Source organism: Manis pentadactyla, chromosome 2 (assembly GCF_030020395.1).
Source record: "Manis pentadactyla isolate mManPen7 chromosome 2, mManPen7.hap1, whole genome shotgun sequence".
Lineage (NCBI taxonomy): Eukaryota > Metazoa > Chordata > Mammalia > Pholidota > Manidae > Manis > Manis pentadactyla.
The window spans coordinates 11944200-11966418 of NC_080020.1; the positions used below are offsets into that span (position 1 = coordinate 11944200).

Consider the following 22219-nt stretch of genomic DNA (forward strand, 5'->3'; position numbering starts at 1 on the left):
TTGTGGACAAGATTACATGTGGGATGACTTCCCTGTGATCACAATGGGTGTGTGTGTGTGGGAATCAGCCTTAGTATCCAGCACTGGAGCAAACTGAAAAGACGGAAGGGAGGTGGTCCTTGGTGACATTCCTGGCTAGGGAGCCACCCACCACGACCACCATCCGGCAGGACGTCCAAATTACATGAGCCAGAGACTTGCTACAACATCGTGAAGGGCAGTTTGAATTGGGGCCTCTGTTATTGGCAACTGAAAGCATCCTCTACTGACAAAAGAGTTCTTGTTCCAAAATAGTTAAGGACCTTTGGCCCAAGGACAGACTTTAAGGGACCAAGAGTTCATGCTCAGCAGAGACAGCACAAGAGTGCATTGAAAGGGTGTGGAGTGGGAGACAGATGGCACTTGGCTGTTTATTTTTGGCCTTGTGACCCTGAGACAGACCTAGTGGTACACTTTTTTGGATGTAGTCATAATAGTAATCTAGGTTTTACTTCTTTTCCATTCTTGTAACCGGCATACGTTGTTTCCTGCTCCATGAACAGCTATCTATTGAGTCTGGAGTGAGAAACCACATTCCCCACATCAGCAGTGCCATGAACACCTTGGGGCTGGAGGGTAGGTAGTTTATGGTCAGCCCAAGGGGACATCATTCTAAATTTGCACGTTTGGGTGCCTACTGCTTATCTTCAGGGTGTTTACTAACCTGCAATTCTCTTTTCTCCTCAAAAAGGGCATGAGACCACTATAAGAAAACCTCTCTAATAATGTAAGTTGTTCTAGAATGGGAGTGGGGCATGACTTTCAAACACTCAGATGAAATATGCATGTCCCAATGCCACCCTGCATGGGAGAGGAATCCTGGGGACATAATAAACTTGGCTTCTGCATGGACAAACTGCAGACACCTTGGTGAAGAAAGTCCAAGTGGCATTTTTTTAATTCTCTCTACTTACAAGCTCTTGTTCTATAACTAGGTGTAAGCGAAGGCTTTTGATGGTTCCCCGTGGCTCACAGCTTATAGGTCAACCTCATCACGGGTTATATGATTCGGCCCTCACCTACTTATCCGACCTAATTTCTCACCATCCCGCTGGATTCTTGGCCCATTGTCCTGAACTGTTCATTGTGCCCAGAGAACTCAGCCAACTCATTCCCTGCAGCCGGAATCCCCTGCCCCTGCCTCACTCACTCCTGGTCACAAGTTCTAATTTGCACTGGGCTCTCCTGAGAGTTTCTCCATCACACTATTAAACACTTTTCACATTGCATTCCCTTTGTCTTACCATCTGCCACCATTACTCTGCCCTTTTTCTATTTCTTCGTTGCCCACCACAACCTCAGGCAAAATGCAAGGACTCAATCCATCCTTCTGCCTGGATCAGCATCACCGTGAACAAGGACAATGCTGACACCTCTGAGGGGGCAACTACAGATGAGCAAACGGGTGGGCACTTCTCAGAAGCTCTGCTTTTATCCAAGCTGACCTCCGAAGATTAGGAGAAAAAGGGCCTAAGGTTCTGTCAGAGCAATCTCTTTTTATAACATGATCTTCACAACAAGCTATGCCCGCTCACAGGCATTTAAAAAAAAAATCACGATACTACTTGCTCAGTGGGTGTTTTGTACAAAAAGTCTGTAGGCGTTTGGATATAAATGGGTGATGGTCTATAGAAGAAAGAAATGAAAAGAGCATTCTACCCTGCACTGCTCACAGATGGCTGGACGAAGCTTTCAGACAGCAAATCATAAACTTTAAATCGTACGATCAGTTTTTTCTTCTGTCATTTCTTTTTCTTTCGTTGTTCTTGTAAGTGGTGGAAGTAGAAGAGAAATGCTGCTGTCTATCTATCTGAGTTGTTAGAAATGTGAAAATAGTTGCTGCTGACACATGAATAGCAAGCAAGAAAATCAAAACGGATACACAGAAGGTGCATCTCAGAGTCCACGCAATATTTCTAATGATGTCATAAGCTGGATATGCTCCAACAGAGCTATAAAGTAACAGAAGTCAGAAAACAGGAAACCTATGAATGGCATCAGTATAAGCTGCTGTATTCAAGAAAGAAATTAATGCAAGGAATACAGCAGTGACACACCATGAGGTAAACTCGATGGAATGATGTGGTTATGTCCTTTGAGAATATTACATAAAAAGGAAGAAGAAAAAGTCACTTACAAAGAACAATAAGAACCAAGGATCTCAAGTACATAAAAGAGGATGTCTGCTGGGCCTAATGGAAGAATTCCCTGAAGATCCTCAAAATAATTCTTTATCTGGAATCAGACAGTGCCCTTTGCCCGTAGACATTCCTTATACAACAGCCCAGATACAAATCAATTGTTTTTGAGGACATAAGTATTTTTTCATTTCCAAATACTGAAGAAACTAAAGTGAAAATCTTTGCGGAACAGCAGAAAATGTGGGGCTCTGGCCAGTTGAATTGGGGATGGCACGATTTATGAATGCGAGAGGGAGAGGCCAGAATAGAACAGAAACGTGTAGCTGCACCGTTTCCCTGGGTTATTGAATAAAAAGTTCACTTGGATTTTCCTTTGAAGTCACTGTGTTTCAGATGCTCCAGTACACAGAACATCTGCAGATGTCTGGTCAAAGAATACAACCAGTTTGTCCAGTAACGTGGCAGTAACAAGGTTTGCACACGATGCGCCCAGATGCCTCTTCGCTTTCGAGTGTGTTAGCGCCTTCCGTCTGCAGCGTGTGAAGGACACAACAAAAACTGGGAGTAGGCAAAGGGCTTTGGCTCCAGCCTGGGGTAACTCAGACAGTTCTTCAGTTTTCAATAGATTTGTGAGGATGGCAAAATATGACAGCTTGGACAATGAGCCCAAAGCTCCACATGACACAAGCGCTTTCAGCAAGTTCCTCTTTAAAAAAGCAAATGCTTTCTGAACAGGTAGGTCTGGGTGATACCCCAATGCTTTACTAAACAAAGCAACGATCATTCCAGCAATACTTTGAGTATCTAAAATTTCTTCTATCTGAAATCTTGGCTTTTTCTAATGAACTGGCAAAAACTAATATATGGAAGAATTAAGAATTTTTTATTCCATTAGTAATGAAAGTTATATTTATCAGTAACTTCAGTGGGTGCATGTAAAACTGCTTAAATTGTACCTTTAAATTTAAATGGCAATATTTTAAGTTATTCATTTTATACTCCTATACTAGATGTATAAATAATATTAAATAATCGTATGTGTTTTACTCTCTGTAAAGTGTGTATTGTTATCAAAGACTTCAAAGTTTTGAAGACTATAGACTTATGGATTTTTTAACTAAATTGAAGTACCAGGATCATATATGCTTTTAAGCTTATAACACAGCTTACCATACTTTCAAACACTAGTTTTTAAATTGCTTTCTACATACACTAAATATTTTTAAAATATTTAACAAAAATAAGAACATAAAATATTTCATATAATACATATCACTTCTTAATGTATTATAAACCATAAATGTTTTCAAGTTAATTTGCTTCTGTAAATATCTTAAAGTTTCTTATATTTGATCTTACAAATAAGTTAACTTATTAGGAAGGTTGCAATTATATAATGCTATTTTTAAAAAAGCATTTGCATGTGTTCATTCATATAAAGTAACACCGGCAATCAGCCTATTCTGGTCCAAGCACCCTGCTTGACCATATTCCTATCTGCAAAGTCAGTTGTGTAATAAGAGAACAATCAATTTATCACATGATAGAGTTTTAGTGCTTACGTAAAACCACTGGTCACTTCATATGACTTGTATATTTGAAAGAACCTTAAATAACTTATACAAACTATTTATATATTATTTAATAATTGTGATAATGATCACATATTTAATAATATATAATGCTTATATATTATTATTTTGTATATTAATTTAGCAAACATACTATTACTACATTAAGTATAACCAAGAACAAAAAAGAAAAATAGTCTGAAGTTACAAAGTAAACTGCGAAACACTGTTAAAATTGGCAGCTGACCTTTCTACATCTGGGCTTTTCTCAAGCCAAAATAAAATAGAAAAAAGTAGGATACAGAGATGATGTAAGATGATATAAGTGTCTTCTGTGACACAGAAGTCTTTGTCACCTAGGAATTCACCTCACTGTTATTACTAATTGACTTTAAAACAAATAAGTGTATCAATTGAACATTATAATGTTCCTATTCAAATTTGTTTCCTATATTGGGATTTTACTTAACATTTTAATTTAAGAATGGGATCCTACAGCTTTAAAGTGGCATGGCAACCACAAATTCTAGAAAATTGGGCCACGCATTTCCCTTGACTAAACCCTTTGCATGGTTGCTGGTGGCTGGAATCCTGATCCTCTCTTCTTGCCCACAAATCCCTGGATGACGTGCCGCCCGCTGCCTCTTAGATCACTCTGCCCCGGACACCGAGGCACCCGCCAAGCCACTTCTCTCCCTGGGCCTTCCCAACTCCTCTGCTGCCTGCAATGCTCTGCGTTTGGTTGGCTGTGTGTCTTATTGAGGCTACCGTTTTAGTCTGTCTTGAGAGGCTTCCGACCACTCAACAGCTAGTCATGCAGCCCCCATTATAAATCTCGGGCTTCATCTTCCCGTGTTAGCCATCACGGATTCTCTTGTTCATTCACTTGTTCGCTCACTGTCTGTGCTTCCACTAGAATGTGAGGTCTGACACGGTGGGAAGCTGTCTCTCTCGCTCTCTGCCACACCCTGACCTGGCACGTCCCCAGTTCTCAACAAATGTCTGTTACATGGATGAATAAATGACCTGTCTCCTATTAAGCCAATCAATGATTCTATTTGTTATGAAGCCAACATGTTCACTCATTAACAAGTGTGAGTTCCCAATTACCACCACTGAGGGTGCCTTGAGCCAATCCTAATTACTAGAGACAGAATAAACAATGAATACCCATGTCATCACTGCATTGTTAGAGAGGGAAGATTTCACTGGGACCCCGAGTGGCCAGCAAGCACCGCTGCATGCAAAGCAGTCATTCTTGTGTCCTGGCCTATGGAAGGAATTACTTTTCTGGACACTAGCATGAGCCACACCCATTTCCTCCCCCTGCTTTTATTGAGAAATCTCCCCCAAAGTCCAATACATCTGTTGCTAAATGCAATGATTCTGGCTATAATGACCATCTCACAGTGATAACTTTTATAAGTCTCCGAGTTCCCACCACAAGTTCAATGATGTCACATTCACCTGTGGCCAAATGGCCTTTAACCGGCTTTCTCAGTGCCAGATAGAAGGACAGGAGCTACAGCACCTCGAGGCACAGGCCTTCCCTGGGACCAGGGCGGTGTCAGGTGCGAAAGCCGACATCAAATATAAACAAAAAATGTCCAGCACAGCCGCGCAACATCTTACTCTTCCTACAGTCCAGTATCTCCGAGGGATTCAGCAATGCTCTTAAATACACAACAAAAACAACTTCACTCCTGAACTTTCAGGCTGCACTTCTTTCCTCAGCCTCCCTAAGGATTTAGGTGTGGCCCATGGAGCAAAGGGCAGAAGAACCTGGCTGTTCCTGGATGCTGTCTGCACCCTAACTGGTTCAAAGCGGGTGTCCCTGGCCACCTGCCTTCAGCTGGTGTTACTCAGAGATCCGGCACAGCTGGAGGAAGGGAAGGAAGGGGAGTTGAACACAAAAGGGGACAACTCACTGATAACAAAACAGAAAAGCAATTAGCCAAGATCTCCTAAAAACCTCAAGAACCAATCCCTGCTTGGAATGTGAAATATCACTATTCAGATGGTGAGATATCCCTACTCAGATCACCTACACAATGAAAAAAACAGAATTTTTAAATCTACCTCTGAATGTTAGCTCAAACGGGCTAAATAAAACCAACTTAAAAAAAAAACAGGATTAAAATATTCCATACTACTTTAAAAAGGGATGCAGGGAGCCTCCAGGGCCAGTTACTGACATTCACCTCATGAGAAAAAGAGGATTTTTGAAAGAGTCTTGTTGGCAAATAGAAAAAGTTGACAGTAAAGTCACTCAAGTCATATTCCAAAAAACAGATTTACTCAAGTCATCCTGGAAATACCGTCTGAGGACATGTTACCAGCGAACTGCTGACTGTCCCTGAACCTACCTGCACACCCCATCAGCTCGCCTCCCGGCAGCACAGGGAGACAAGCCCGCCCCCTCCACTCTCTGGCCCTTGCGACAGACGCCGCACTCCTTTTGTGCAGCGGTGGGCAGTGGCTCAGCTCCAGGGTGGATTTCCAGAGCAGCGAAGGACCCCCTCAGGGTTAAAGCGAAGTCCTATTCTTGCTTTGTAGCAAATGACAAATGGTACTTTATAACGGTTTTTAAAAATCATTAAACATCAGTCCATGCCCAGGACGACAACAAAAGGCCTTTGGGATTTAATGTCCATAGAATAACAGAGAATCAATTATTTGTAGTTGACACAGGCGGCTTAGGCATTAACTAAATGCTAATGAGGTGTTTTACTTCCTAAAGAGTTTATTTTCCTCATCCTCTCCTTCCTGTGCCCTGGATGCAAACAGTCACCAGAAATCCCTATCTGGGTAATCCAGCGGCCAGTCTGTAGTTTCTTGGACCATTTACTCCCTTTGTCCCGCTAATGCATTTCCTCACCTGTTCTGAGTATTTGTCAGCAAAGCTAGAGATTTAACTGGTCTTGCTCAGAAGTGCTGTTGACTCCGCTCTGAGGACTCTCCCTGTTGGCCCCCCTAACATGCCTGCCAGCATTAGGTCTTGCCCAAGATTCTTCCCTAAACAAGATTAAATCCATTCAATTAACTGCTATTATAGACCATACTTGTCTGCATCAAGGGGATTCTGGCTGGAAATCATCTTTCTTAACAAGGCCTCTCTTTTCTGAGTTGAATCAAAACGGCAAACAGCTCTCACGACCTCCTCTGCCTTTATTTGCTCTGAAGTTGTCAGGTTGTCTGGCTTCTGTTTCGCAGAGGGTATGGTGTCTAAATTTGCTCCACGTTCTTTCTGCGTTTAGGGATCCTAAGGGCAACGACGGACAACTGTGTTTTCCAGCTTCTTTGGCCTTCTTTCTGCACATGACTTCATCAAACTGGCAGCCTTTGACCTTTTTCTGTGGTCACCCCAGTTGTCGTCCCCACCCCACCGGCCCCTGGGGGCTCACAGCCTTGAAGGCAAGCTGCTAAATATGAAACTGGAAATGGGAGCATTTGGACGACTCTCAGTATCTTGGCTTTGTGCAAAGAGGACTGGACTTGGGACACGAGGGTCCAGCCTCTGTGTAGTAGGGGGATCTGGGCGGACAAGTCCACCCCCCTAAGGCCAAGTTTCCTCCCTGCACAGGAGGAAACTTTCACTCACAGCACGTGGTGGTGATCCTTAGGGGAGAAATCAGATGGGGCATCATCTCCATTAAGCCCGTGGTATTAAAAACAAGGAAAGGTGGTGGGGAGGCTTCTTGAAATCAAAAGAGACTTAAAAACACAGCAACCAAATGTTATACATGGACCTTGTCTAGATCCTAATACAGATCTAATAAAATCCTAAAAAGATAGGGAGAGACAATCCAGAAAATCTGTTTATGGACTGGGCATCAATTGATACCAAGGCATTACTGTTATTTCTTCAGACGTGAAAACTGGCATTGGAGTGTTTTTATGTAATAACAAAACAAGTGGAATATGAATCAGTTGTAACACGTTATATATAGTGTGCTATGCAGAGCTGTATCCTGGAGTATCTATGGGTGGAACGTGGTGTCAAAGTTAAAAGCTTCAGCAAAGACAAGACAGAAGCCAAAAACGGATGAGATGATGGAACTGTGGCAAAACCTTGGTAAGTGTTGTGCCTGGGTGATGAGTATATGGGAGCTCATTATGCTGGTTTCTATACTGTTATTTGAATAATTTTAATTAAAAAACTAAAAACAAACGCATTAAGGGAAGCCCACGTTGACATTATCACGGTGGCGAAAAGTCAGAAACAACTTAGTAACGTCAGAGAGTGTGCTTGGAGGTGGAAGCATTTGTCCTGAGGCCAGTGGGTGCCTCCAGGGACCTGGGTCATTTGTCCCCTACATCACTGTATAAAGCCAGCCAACAGGGGCCGCAGGGGCAGGGTCGGCCACGGAGTGGGGCCAGGCTTGGTGCAGGGAGGTTTGGGAGGACAAGGGGAGACAGAAGGCTGAGACGCACCCGGGGGAAAAAGGGGCAGGAGGTCAAATCATTTTTGCGGCCCTGGTCTTCTGCATTTAGCTCCATAGGTAGTGGGAAACCATGACAGGTTTTAGACCAGAGACCAGAATGACATGGCTGTGCTTTTGAAACCAGGTTTTTAGCCACGTGGAGGGTGGACTGAAGAGGGAGAAGCCCCACGGAGGGGTTAGGATTACGGAGCCTGCAGGAAGGGACTGCCCTCTGACACAGGACCCTGGCCTCGGAGTGCAAAGGAGGCCCAGTTATGAGACCTGGCACCCCACTGGGTGGGGAGGCCAGCGGGGAGCTAGATGATGCAGAGAGGGTGTCGCAGAGCTGGGAGACCTCATCAGGAGTGGGAGCAGGGAGCCCCGAAAGAAGGGCTGGTACGTGGGGCTGCGGTTCCAGAGCCTGGCGCCAGGGAGACGGCCTGGCTGGTACACCCTCTTCTGAGTTGGAGCAGGCGTCCAAAGGCTGACTTGGAAAACTGTCAGGATTTTAAGCTCTCTCCCACACTGCCAACCCCAAACTCCCCGTGGTTTGCCCACACTGCTCTGATGTGCCTGGGGTTCAGCTAGATTTCTGCCCCTGACCCCAGCCTGGGGGTGGGATGCACCCTGACATTGCAAACCAGAGAATCTGCCATACTCACACTCTTCCTGAGTGTTCTGGGAAAAACCCGTGTGTGTTAAAGCGGCCAGTGAAATTTAATTGTCCTTCAGCTTCTATGTTAGGGAACAAAAGGGTTATTAACACTCTCTGAACGTCTACATATGCTACAGATTTAATATGTGTTATTTCATTTAAACCTCAAAGCAATTGCAAGATGAGAAAACCAAAGTTCAGAGAAGTTAATAACCTAGCCAAGGTCACACAGCTAAGTGAGTGGCAGAGCTTGAAGCCCAACTCAGACCCATCTGTCTCTACAATCTGGGCTCTCTCCTCTGCTGCATGACCCACTGATGGAAAAAATGCAGCTGGAAGTGAAATAAATCTTAGCCAGGTGCTGGAAGCAAGCATTTGCCACCTGGCCTGGAGAGGTTTGCTAAAATGATGCCATAATTTCCTATCCTTTTAGCTAATAAAAAACTAATAGTTATTTTAGAGAAAGAAAGTGTGGGAAGGGGTGGAAGGGAAACAAAGGGAAGAGAGACACATACATTGCCAAGACTTGGAGAAAAAAAACACGCTTTCCCTGAAATGATATAAAGTCAACAGTAGAGAAATAATATACAATCAAGCTGGTGTATTTCCTCTTTCAGGGCTTGCTTATACTCATCTCTGACCCAGCAGTTGTACCAGTTTTGACTTGGAGGTGTGACGACTCCAAATAGATTTTTAAACAGTATTTCAAAGATCAAACGATTTCTGTTTAAACTTGGAGTCTAATGGATATTTTTCAGTTGAGGACTCAACTCAAAATGTACTGGGGGATTTTCATTTTTGTTTTTTTAAATACAGTTGGTTTTTAGAAGAACACCAAGAGAGCACTGTCTGGAGTGGGAGAGTGATCTTTGGTTTGTTTGAAAAATCTTGCTGATGTGTTTCAAGCTCTGGCCTCGATTTTTAGCAGATAACACTCCATGAGGGACCCCAGATCACCGGGCTGGACCAGCGCCTGCTGGTGGGGAGGTGGCCTGGATGAAACAGGAGCCAGGCACTGCGGCCTTGCAGACGAGGAGAGAATCAGATTTCCATTCTGAGCTCCAGAGGCAGACGGGCTGGCTGTCTGCATGCCCCACATGCATTGGCAAAGCTCCGGGTTATGGAGCCCCGTGCAGCATTCACAGAGGACATTACACCAAATGGGAGACTTGTCGGTTGGTCCCTATAAGGTGAGGACTGGTCACCTGGCTACCTTTACAAGGTACAGAGTAAGCTGTGCTCCGGGAAGCACTTAAGTGTGAGAGATCACCCACCACCGTGCTGGTGAAAGGCAGGGCAGCAACCAGACCTCTTTAGCCTTGAAACTGGAGAAAATTATCCCACTAACTGTGATGAACACCAAGAAAGCCTAGAACAAAATAAGGGTCTCCTGGCTGTTTATTCAGACTAAGTATAACTGGAAAACTAGATGTTTTTGTCATATACATTCACCTTTCTTTTGGCTTGCTCTAATACCTACGACATCAGAACACTCCCTGCCTCACACCAAAGAAAAACAATTTACGGGAAAAAAAATAGTAAGTCTGTCAGCTTCCACGACATCTTAGGCATTTGTTTAAATTATATTTGTAAAGGTAACTGACCGCCAGTAGCTTTTCTTCCACCAGCAAAAAAGAAAAAAAAAAACTGCATGGGTTACAGTTTATGAATAAGGGGAGAAAATATTATCAAAATACGGAAAAAAAAGGAATTCCTCCAGTTAGCTCATTTTGTTAGACATGAGCAAAGTGACATCACGCATGAGAGACGCTATTCTAGCCAAGGTCACGAAGCTAAGTGAGTGAGGAGCAGAACTGTCTCTTGGTAAAGATTACTGGGAAGATGGTTTGGGGAAAGTATTCTGAACGATCCAAAATTAACAAGCACTTAGTATCTGTAAGCTACACAAAGAACACTTCAAGAAAGATGTTCCATCAAGGAAAGACAAACTAAAATTAAGACAAGATATTTTTGTTCGTGACCTTCAGCATTTTCTTACTTCACTGTATTTTCTGGATATCTAAAATCTCTGATCTCACCCTTTCTCAGCATTAGCTTGTTTTGTCTAAGTCATGAGAACAGGGTTATTTATGCATAAATTATACAGGTTAATTTTGGAAGACTTAGTAATGAGAAAGTGCAGGAGCGTGCTAATGGAATTTTAATGTTTACCAAAACAGTGTAAACCTGTGGGGCTTAGACAACATCAATAAAATGTTAGGTTAAAGTATTTTATTGAATGAATTAATAAGGACATAGAGGGACATTTGGAATCCCTAGCTATCATTTTAAAATTGTAATTCTAAATTTGGCACAAAAATATTTTTGAAGATAAATGATGCATAAAGATTTTTGTTCTTTTCTCATGAGTACTTTAATGAGAAAAACAGCTAGAATATTTGCTAGTGACCCGGGCCTGGATTTTGGGACTTGGCAAAATGTCCTTTTAAGGAAGGCTTTCAGAATTGAGTTGAGTAACCCTCCCATGGTTAGGGATGCTGCGAACACCTGGTGTGCAGGGCTGCTGCCAGCAAGGGAAGGCAGGATGGGCCGTGTGCTGTGGGCAGGACCAACTTAGCCTGTTCATCGTCGCACAGGTAGAGCGATGCTAATGTCCTGCATGTCTATCCAGGATTGTTAGCTCTGTACTTAAGCCATGAGATAAACGGCCCTCTCACCAAAAGTCGAGTGACCACCTGCTTGTCTCCAGCATCTCTCTGTGGCCACCTTCCACACACCAGGCACCGGCAGGTCTGCCCAGGTAATGCAGATTCACCTTCTTTCCTCACTGGCAGCTCACTGGACTTCTGCATTTCCAGCCAGTCAGCCAACAGCTATTTATGGAACTTCTCCTATGGGTCAGACTAGCAGCTAGAGAGAGGTGCTCAAGTGAACTGCAGTACCAGATGGGGTGGGGAATAAGGAAGGGCAGGGGGTGAGGAGAGACAATGATACTCAGGCCTTCCAGAGGGAGTCTGTCAATCTTCGGAAGGAAGAACAGAGCTGGAGTCATCCCTCCCCACCCCTGCCCAGGCTTACCCTCCCCCACTCCTCGGCAGCACCAGAGGTGCACAGGAATCCAGGCAGGTGTGGAGGAAGCAAACAAAGGTGATAAAGGAACAATTGTGAGGTAGCTCTCCGGAGGCCAAGCAGGACAAAGTCGTCTCTTGCAGAGAGCAGCGCACACACCTCCATTATCTAGTTTGCAGATGGACCACCCAGAAAATCTGGGAGCAGTTAGGAGGGAGAAAAACAAATGGGGGCAGGGTACTGAGGATAGTGGGAGATGTGGAGTCCCTAAACTATCCTCTGCTAGGAACACAGAAGTGAGGCAGGACGCTTGCACTTAGTGGAAAAGGAACCAATGCAATCAAGTCGGGGCTGCACATGCGCCCCTGCGCACTTCCCATCAACTGAACAGGGGTGAGAGTCCCAGAATAGCTAGAAAACAGATTTCCCAAAGCAGAAGACAGAAACCATGTTTAAACTCTACTTTCTGATACCCATCAGAACACTGGAATGTGACTTTTGAACAGGATAAGTGAATTTTAAAGATTACATTCTTTTTATCAGCAACAAGCAAAGATGGGCTCACACTCTGCAAAGGCTGACGGCCCATGACTCCCTTGAACACTGTGACTCTCCTGCCAAATTGGCAGCTGACATTTTGCATTCCTGCCATGGATCAGGCAATATTCTGTGTTGCACATAAATTTCATAAACCCTAACCTCTCCTAAAAATAGTAGTCTTCTTCTAAAACAGAGGAAGAGACGATCTCATTACAGTTGACCTTTTAACAATGCTGGGGTTAGGGGCCCTAGCCCCCTGCACAGTCAGAAATCCACAAGTAACTTTTGCCCTCCAAAGATTTAACTGCTAATAGCCTACTGTTGACTGGAAGCCTTACATAAACCGTTGCTTATCCCATATTTTGTATGTCATATGTATTATGCACTGTATGTACAGTAAGGTTCATTCTTATGTTTTTCTGTCAAATGTTTGAAGGGAGTTTTAGGATTTTGCTTTGAAACTTTCATTTTACTTAGAGATTACTTGTGATCTCTCAGCAATCACCAGATTCTTGAGAATTCTTGACATCTAAGAGAGCCTGTAAGTTGTTTTCAAATACAATAAAACTTAGTGTGCTTATTAAGCTGGACAGTTATTAAGACTGATGTGCATTTGTAGAGTTTTAAACATTTATTAATTTCAATTTGTCGAGGCTTCTCCCTATATTTAGGGCCTGTGAACTTTTTTTTTTTCAAGTCTCAAAGAATTTTGTAGGTCCTTGAAAGTCTAGTAGGTGCTAAGCACTATGCCTAAAGCATCTAACAACAGAACAGCCCTGCCCATGCCTTAGCCATGTGCTGTCTCGTGTGATGGTTATATATAGATCTGCTTTCGGCCCCCACGTAGTCATGATTTTAAGCTTATTGAAGACAGTGTTTTTCGTTTTGCTCAGTAATAATTTTTTATAGTGACTAGCAGAGCTGCCATCCAATGAATGTTAATGGAATAATTAAAAATGTCATAAACACAAAAATCACAATTTCAAACACATACTCTAAGGCCTCTTTCCTGGAATGTTTTGAAATTATTGTAGTTATTTGAAATTATATTCCTAATACTTCTCAAAATGTTTGGAATCTCTTTCCTTAAAAAAAGTTCTGTCTTCATTGCTTTGAAAGATGGTACAGATAAATAGAATATAAACAAAACACACAGTAGGACTCTCTAGATGTGTTCAACTTCTAGATTTTTGTTTCACTAGCAGTTAGCTACAGATTTTCTTCTAAGCATTTATAGGGGAATTGTATACTCATAATTTACCAGACAGTCCATGTCTCTAATATAGCAGTGGCTCTATTACACTGCAAACTGTTCTTGGGTTCAGGTGAATTTCCTTTGGTAGTATATGGATTGTAACTAAATGTGCTCTAATAACACTTTAACATCCATGATTAAACAACTACTACTCACATGCCCAACTTTAGGTATAGGGAAGAGGAGGCTGATGCTCTGAGAAATAAGGAGCTGGTACATGGGCATTTCTTTCCATGGACTAGCCAGTATGTCAATGACAAATAAAACAGACTCAGGTACACTTGAAGCAAACCATAACAAGATTTACATGAATAACACCCACTACTCAGCATGCAAATCTCATGGTAGACACTCACCCTTTAGCATAATATAATTGGGCCTGATGTCAAAAGGCCTAGCTTTTAAATACTCTTTGGTGATACTGCTAAAACAGAACTTCTCCATCTTAAGATAATGTTGCTACTATTTTTATTTTCTACACGAGTTGTTTTACCCATGTTCACACCCAATAAAAACCCCATTTTGCCTGGGGGATAGGCCCAGTGACCCAGAAAGTCAAACTTTATGCTGCCCTAGAGAGAGTGCAATTTAAATCTCATTGTGAGTACATTCTCAGAGAAACACCCATATGCTTAAAACTGACCATTCCATGTTCACAGTGAAAATGGAGAAGACAAAAAACACAGAAAGGAAAAGCAGGGAGAAGGGCTGGAGAACGTGCGTCCTGCAACTATTTGGATACAGCTGCCCCACCTCTTTCCATTGCTGTCCCGAAGCATCGCTTTGCCCATCACTCGGGACTTTGTTTCCAGCTCCTGCACCTCCTCCAGCAACGTTTTTTTGTAGGTATGCTTGGCCCTGTGTCACAAGGAAAAGACAAAATGAACATGAACTTGACCTTTGCACAGCTGTAAAAAAGGGCTGCTCCCCACTTGGGTCGCATCTGGATGCCCTTTGTCTGAGGCCAAGGGTCATGATGGGGCAGTCACAGTCCCATGCATAGCAAAGGCTCTCCCCTCTTCGCCTGGGAAGCACCCCACATCCTGCAGAACAAGGGGGGCCCATGCAGCTCAGAAGTCACCCCCCACAGGACACTGCTTGTTGTGGAAGGCCTGCAAGTCAGCGGAGGACCCCCTGACCTTCAGACAGCAGACCAGGGTGCGTGCATGATCTTGGGGCTGTCTCAGAAGCTTTCGCTGCAGGACTGAAAACCCAGAAGGTGCTTCAAATCCTCCCACAGTGGACACATCAGGCCTCTGGGCTCCTGCCCTGCCTGTGATCGCCTCTAGTGTGGGAAGAGCCACTGCCCAGCAGGAATGGGAATGACGTGGCACTGCCTGCTCTTCAGACCAACCCCCTGACCAGAGATGCGGGGTGGACACAAATATCGGGGCACAGCTGTCCCATCCTTGTCCTGAAGAGACTTACCCTTCGGCCCACAGATGTAGGCCTTGCTGGCGTTAAACAACTGAGACTGGCAAGAGCAAGCTAGCTGGCCTCTGCACCGCGATTTAAATCTCAGCCTGGACCTGGTGCTCTCCCTGCGCTGAAGGAAACGCTACCTGCACCCTTTCGCTGATTAAACTAGAAGGAATTCCTTACAATGTCCAAAGAGGGGCCGATGTCAGGGTCTTCCTAAAGTTGAGACTGAACAGCTACTGGATGGAAACAATAGAAGTGAAGAAAAGGCATTTAATAAGATACGGGTAAGAAATGGGAAGAGAAAAACCGTGGAAAGAAAAAGCCTCCTAATTTAGCAAAAGGGGCAGATTTTCTTACCATGAAAAGCTTTTCATGACTGTCAACATTAATGAATGTGAGGGTCCCACTAAGAAGCAGGACGCAAAGACAGGCAAGGACCCACATGGAGCAGATCTGCAAGGAGGCAAGAGCAGTGCAGGGGGCACCCTCTGAAGACAGGAGCCAGTTCAGCGGCATCACACCCCTGCCCGCCCTCCGCCTTCACGGGAAAGTCTGTTAAGATAACGCCCGGTTGTCCCCCAACACTCGAGGCTGATCTCTGCTGGGGCATTAGTACGCAGACACTGTGTACGGGCCTGTCGTTCCTCTTGCCCAGAGCAAACATGGGGACTCAACCTCACAGGTTTGAACACGTAATACCTCAACTACAGCAAGTAGTGTCCTGAGACTCAGAGGCATAAAACAGTGCAGTTCAAAGAAGAGTCCGTGGAATTTCCATTTAAACAATAAATGAGAAAATGCTTAACCTGTTGCTAGAAAGGAGACAGTCATAAAGAATGCTGAAACTTACACTGTTCAATAGTATTGACTCTGCTGGGCCCAAACTTGACCTTTACCCTGCAGGGTTATGGGGCTGTATTGATAACAAGCCACCAAGTGGCAGCACCGCTGCCCTTGGATTCACTCCCGGGGTGGAGGCCCCGTGAGAACATTCTGGCTAATCCTGCAGGAAGAGCATCTCTCACTGCCCGGGCTGTCCTAACCCACCAAGCCCCCTCTTCTTCTCCCTCTCTCCCCACACAGAGCAAGCAGGGCCTCTACAACAGCCCCCACCGTTGCCCTCTGGGCTGGGGAGAAAGGCGACACTGAGCAGTGGGCTTGGGCAAAGGGAGGCTGAACCACAGGACATGGAGCCCTGGAGAGCTACAGTTCCGGCCAAGGCAAGAAGAACCAGAACCACTGGTCCAGAGCTGCCCACTTCCACCCATTCACAGCACGGCCTCAGGGAAATGATCCGAGCTCCTCGATGCTACCCGGCTGCACATGCTCCCAGTAAGGGAAAGGCACCCATGTCCACAAGCCACGCAGAAACTTTATAGTATTTACCACCGAGCGAGCTCCTGGGGGCTCGGAGGGAACTCACGAGTTGAGAAGCTTGAATGGCAACACTGGGGGTGATTGCTCAGGTCTTTCTGCAAGCAGCACTATAGAAACCATTTTCCCAAGAACCTTACCCAAACGAAGCCTTAATAATGGTTTTGAAATCTTCCCTGTCAAAGTCTACATGTGAACTGATTCGAACTGAACACTCACAGGTTTAAACGGCCATTCTTTCTGCATTAGCCATGGGTGTATAAGTGTCTCCCCAGGAGTTGGGGCATGGCTTGTTCTGAGTTGCAGCCTAGACAGAGTGAGCCCCTTATCTGCGACCAGCTTATCCCCAGGCTCCAGGGTCCGCCTCATCTAACCCCACATGGGGAGACCCCGTGGCCACAGAGGTGGTGGGGCCTGGCTCCGTCACTGCCAGGGTGCGAGGGCCGCCTGTGAGTCTTCAGTCACAGCCGAGGATATCTCCAGGTTATTAGGGGCTTTCCAAATAAATACAGTGGCTTAGAATCTTGAACTTTTCATGCTTCTGAGATGTTTTTCCTGGAGTCTTTCTTTGCATGGAAGGAGAGCAAGTCAGAAGGAAATGTTAAGTTCAAAATGTGGATGAAAATCTAAATGCGATGGGTTTCAAAAGAACTGAGTTTAGTTAGAAAGTTTTGAAAAAAAGATCAAGGTCCATTTATATATATAAATTTCTTATTACCTTTTCTTTCCATTTAACTGCCTATCTGGGATTATAATGAGGAAATGAAGTCATTCTGGAATTGCTGAATGTATTGTGTGCTGACTGGTAAAGTACAAGAGATGCCGTTAGATAAAAGGAGGCTGGTTCCTGTGTTCAGCGGTCTTGAGCTTTATATTATTTTTATAAAGCAATACTAATGAATTTCTCCTAAATGAGAATAAGTACATGTCAGCTTACCTAGGAATGTTGTCGTAAGTAAACATTTTGCAAGCATGTCACCTAAAGGATATTAAAATAGTTCTGGGCAATTTAAACTTCATGCTCCTAATAAAAACACTCCCTCACCAGGTATCACATAGACTCAATTATTTTAATAAAAGATGTGTTAGTTCGGCCCCTCATGAAAATTCCACTTAACAGGATAACAGAGTAGGTATTTTATGGCTTCCAAATCTGACTTGAGAGAGACTAATGGGTCTTCATCCAGAAAGCTGACAGACTTCATGGAAAAAATGACTGAGTTACCTCATGCTATGTTTTTTTAATCTTAAGAGTCCAGGTCCTGAAATGGAAGAGAAGCTGAGCAAAGAAAGGAGAAAAAGCAGAGAGCAACTTACTTTCTAAAGTGCTCATAGACATGCATGTGAAAAGGCCTGTCCTGTGCTGGAATTTAAAAACTCTGTCAAAACAGTTAATCACCAAAATTCAAAATGAAGCAAAATATCCTTAAGATCGATCCACGGCAAGATTAAGGAATTGCAACAGCCCCCTGGGAGATTCCTACCGCCGCCATATGCTGCCATCACAGCACAAAATTCTTCGGCTGCTCTTTAATTCCGATTCAGTTAATTGAAAACTCTTCTTCGAAGTTCAATAAATATTCAACAGTTTGAACCAATTTGATGGGTAGTTGTGGACAATCCGCATTAATCTTTTTGTTTAGTGTGCAGGAAGGAAAAACAGGACGTGTTTTATAAAGGGGAAGTTCAGGAGGTCAGAGAACACCATAGCTCCGTACTGCGGCCTCACCAGGCGTAAGCAGCTCAGAATGTGTTTTATCTTCTTGGGGGAAGCCTCTGAATGGACTTGACTCAACAACATATATTTCAGGATGGGAGTAAAATATGAGATAAAACATGGGCCCCAGGACCAGAGGGAAAATGCTCAAAGACACTTGCAAAATTCTTGTTTCTGAGGAGAGAGGTGACTGTAGTTTAGCCATTAAACATGTATTACAAATCGAGCTTATATTTTGGGCAAATACTCCAGGTGAGAGCCAGTGTAGGCTATCCTCCCTGGCCCCTGAATAAAAAGAGCCCAAAAGGTATTTCAGGAAGTGCCTCTGGGATTCAGCAGGGGCTGTTCCAGCTCACCCAAGGCCAAGGGGCGGTGGGCTCTGGGGAAGGGCTGTGTGCTGGGCTCATGTTGGGCAGCAGCTGCAGGCGGGACAACCCTCTGCTGGCCCCACCAGTGCCTTCTTCCCAGGGTGCGGCCTCTGTTCCTACCGGCTGGCGAGCTTCTCGGAAAGGAAGTGGCTTTTACTCTTTCCATATGGTGGAGCTGGCAACTGCGTCATTTGGCTTATCCTTGTTAAAACGTAAATGGTGCTAATTTTACAGTGCCAGGGGAAACCAAAAATAAGTTCTGTTTGAAGGAATAGATAATTTGCTTTATGGTGACTAGGAACTTTTACATGGAACATGCTGGATGAAATCCAGAAACAGAAAAGGAGGCAGAGACATGGTAATCTGCAGACGCTCTCTTTGAAGTGGTAGAAAGATACTTCTCCTAACATCTCACTTGGCAAATAAATAGGCTCAGTAAAAAATTTTTTTTCATGACAGTAAGTAGTTGAATTAAAATAGGCTGTGATTAATGTATACTCATGTAAGTATTCTCAATCACTATAAATTGAAAAGTAATCTGCTGTAACCAATACCAAGTTATATGTATCTAAAACTAACTTGATTATCTCATAAAACTGAAGAAAGTTGGCAAGGTAATATATTATGCCACAGCAGAGCTATGTCCTACAAAAGCAAATAATAGAATTAACACCTTCTTTCAGTGCATTTATTAGATTAAGAAAACATCTGTCCTAGCTATAATAATTTCATTTTCAAGGCTTCTGATTCTGCAGACCAAATGGTGTAGTAAATCAAGCATTTAAGAAATTTGAATTATTTAATGTTTACTAACAGTTGCAAAACTTGGTGAAGAGAAGGAAAAAAAAAAATCCCAAATATGGGTTATACAGTTCTCTCTCCCCATCTTTCTCTGCATTACATACCATCAGTTGTCAAGATAATGACAGAATGAAGACTTTTTCAAAAGGCATCCTTAACTGTCAGGCAAGAACAATTCTCAGTGAGTGTGGGAGGAATGGAGAGATAAAAATGAAATCTGATGTCTTTTCCTGGAAGGTCTGGATTAAAGTCTCAATTCTTTGCCTCAGGGCTCCAAAATAATTAAGTTTGCCCAAAGTAAAGCCAATCCAGGAGCCTCAATTTTCCGGGAAGGTGATAACTATTTGTAGGAGGAATCGAGCGTACCCCAAACAAAAAACAGTATTAAATCATTTGGAGCATTCCATCTTTTTCTCATGGATGAAATTAAAATCTACATTATGTTGGAACTTAGTTGCTTCTTTTACATTGCATGCAAAAATAGTTCAGCAGTGACGTATCTTGAAACATATAAACAAAAACTGAGTGTGAATTATTTCCTATTTAATCTGGGTTATGACTCCATCTTTATGATGAATCTTCTCATAGACCTGTAAACTGACATTCTAGAAGAATTATATTTGAAGGATTCCTACCGTGAACTATTTAGAGAAACGAAGAATACTTCATTCCAAGTATTTTGTGAATTGAAATGATTTACATAAAAATAATTTTCCTTGAAGCATGGGATTTAAAGCCAGGCTACATTTGTGATCAGTCAGCATTAATTTTTAGATATAAAGTGAAATGAATTTTCAGTTATAGTCCTAAACCCAATGCACTTGATCTGCCCTAGAAACTCTTGCTTATAATCATGTACAAGCGACGTCCCTATTGACCTTCACACAGCCCATCTTGGGACTCTTTTTTGCCTATAATTTCTTATCATGATGAAGCACTAATTAAAAGAAAAAGAGCCCCAGCATTCTTTACATCCCTTGCTGGCAGGTGTCAGGGACCTGTTCTTTCAGAAGTCCCAGAGCATTTATGTCCTATGTCAGGGCTTGTGAAAGACAAATTCGAGGACAGATGAGCAAGACCCAGGGTCACTCCTTAATTTTCCACTTACGCTCGCCACGCCACATCTTCGATTAGGCACGCACTAGGAACCAGAAACAGTCCCAGCCAGAAGTGTGCAGAGCTCAGGACCATAGTTGCCTGCAAGAAACAGAAGCAGCATGTGTATTAATGCCTTCCTCCTGCCACAGTAAGGTGTAATTCAATAAATGTAAAATATCCCATAACAGAAAACAACGAAGCAATAAATTCAGTGAAAGTTAAAACATTCACTTAGGAAGAACGTCAAGGACTGGCTGGGTGTTGGGGGTGGGGGTGGGGTCCTGTTCATGATCCCCATCAGCTCTTGTCTCCATTCTTTTATTTTAATGAGTGTTGCCTCTCCATTTTATAAAGTGCTGCAAACTCCCTTCCCATCAGGAAGCTGGCATAAGTCCTCCTACAGAGAAGTGTGGGTGCCCTGGACTCCCAGGCACCACTGGGAAGAGTGATCTTGACTCTACCGGGTTCCTCCCTCTGCTCCACTTGTCCATCAGTGCCCATTCCTTCCTGCTCATTCATTCACGGAATCAGTATTTGTGCAAGGCACAGTGAGTCTCAGCACCCAGCAGGAGACCAGGAGTATGTGACAGTCCCTACCGTCAAGGAACTTAAAATTGTGTAGTACACACACACACATACGTGTAGGGTGATCTCCATCATCCTGTGCAATATGATAGAGTCATGACCACATCTATGGGGTTTCAGAGGAGCCTTAGAAGGCTGGGAAGACTTCTTTTTTTTTTTTTTTAATAATTATTTTTTATTGAAGGGTAGTTGATGCACAGTATTACATTACATTAGTTTCAAGCGTAAAACACAGTGATAAAACATTTATATACATAATTCTAGGTTCCAGCTATCACCCTACCAAGCTGTTACAATATCTTGACTATATTCCTTATGCTATACATTACATCCCGGTTACTTATTTATTTTACCATTGGAAGTCTGTCCCGTTTTTTTTGTTTTTTTTTTTTGTGAGGGCATCTCTCATATTTATTAATCAAATGGTTGTTAATGACAATAAAATTCTGTATAGGGGAGTCAATGCTCAATGCACAATCATTAATCCACCCCAAGCCTAATTTTCGTCAGTCTCCAATCTTCTGAGGCATAACAAACAAGTTCTTACATGGAGAACAAATTCTTACACAATGAATAAGTTACACAGTGAACAGTACAAGGGCAGTCATCACAGAAACTTTCGGTTTTGCTCATGCATTATGAACTATAAACAGTCAGTTCAAATATGAATACACATTTGGTTTTTATACTTGATTTATATGTGGATACCACATTTCTCTCTTTATTATTATTATTTTTAATAAAATGCTGAAGTGGTAGGTAGATACAAGATAAAGGTAGAAAACATAGTTTAGTGTTGTAAGAGAACAAATGTAGATGATCAGGTGTGTGCCTGTAGACTATGTGTTAATCCGAGCTAGACAAGGGCAATAAAACATCCACGTATGCAGAAGATTTCTCTCAGAACGGGGGGGGTGAGGTTCTAAGCCTCACCTCTGTTGATCCCCAATTTCTCACCTGATGGCCCCCCTGCGACTGTGTCTGTCTTAGGTTGTTCCTCCCTTGAGGAATCTTACCCGTCTCTGGCTAACCAGTCATCTTCCGGGGCCATACAGGGAAATGTGAAGTTGGTAAGTGAGAGGGAAGCCTTATTGTTTGAAAAGGTTAACTTTTTACTTCTTTGCATATTTATGCCCTGTAGCTTCTATGCCCAGCATTTGTCTTGAGGTATCTTTACCACTTGGAAGAATTATGATACT

At 43.2% G+C, this 22219-nt stretch overlaps 1 protein-coding gene across 1 annotated transcript in view; it reads right to left on the reverse strand.

Moving 5' to 3' along the window:
* Positions 1-22219, reverse strand: part of ATP8A2 (ATPase phospholipid transporting 8A2) — a 544332-nt gene that overhangs the window by 27476 nt on the left and 494637 nt on the right. The window contains exons 34-35 of the mRNA XM_036917383.2: positions 20446-20534; positions 14409-14513 (exon numbers count right to left, since the gene is read on the reverse strand). Of these exons, the coding sequence (XP_036773278.1) occupies positions 14409-14513; positions 20446-20534 (194 nt within the window). The remainder of the gene's footprint in view (positions 1-14408; positions 14514-20445; positions 20535-22219) is intronic.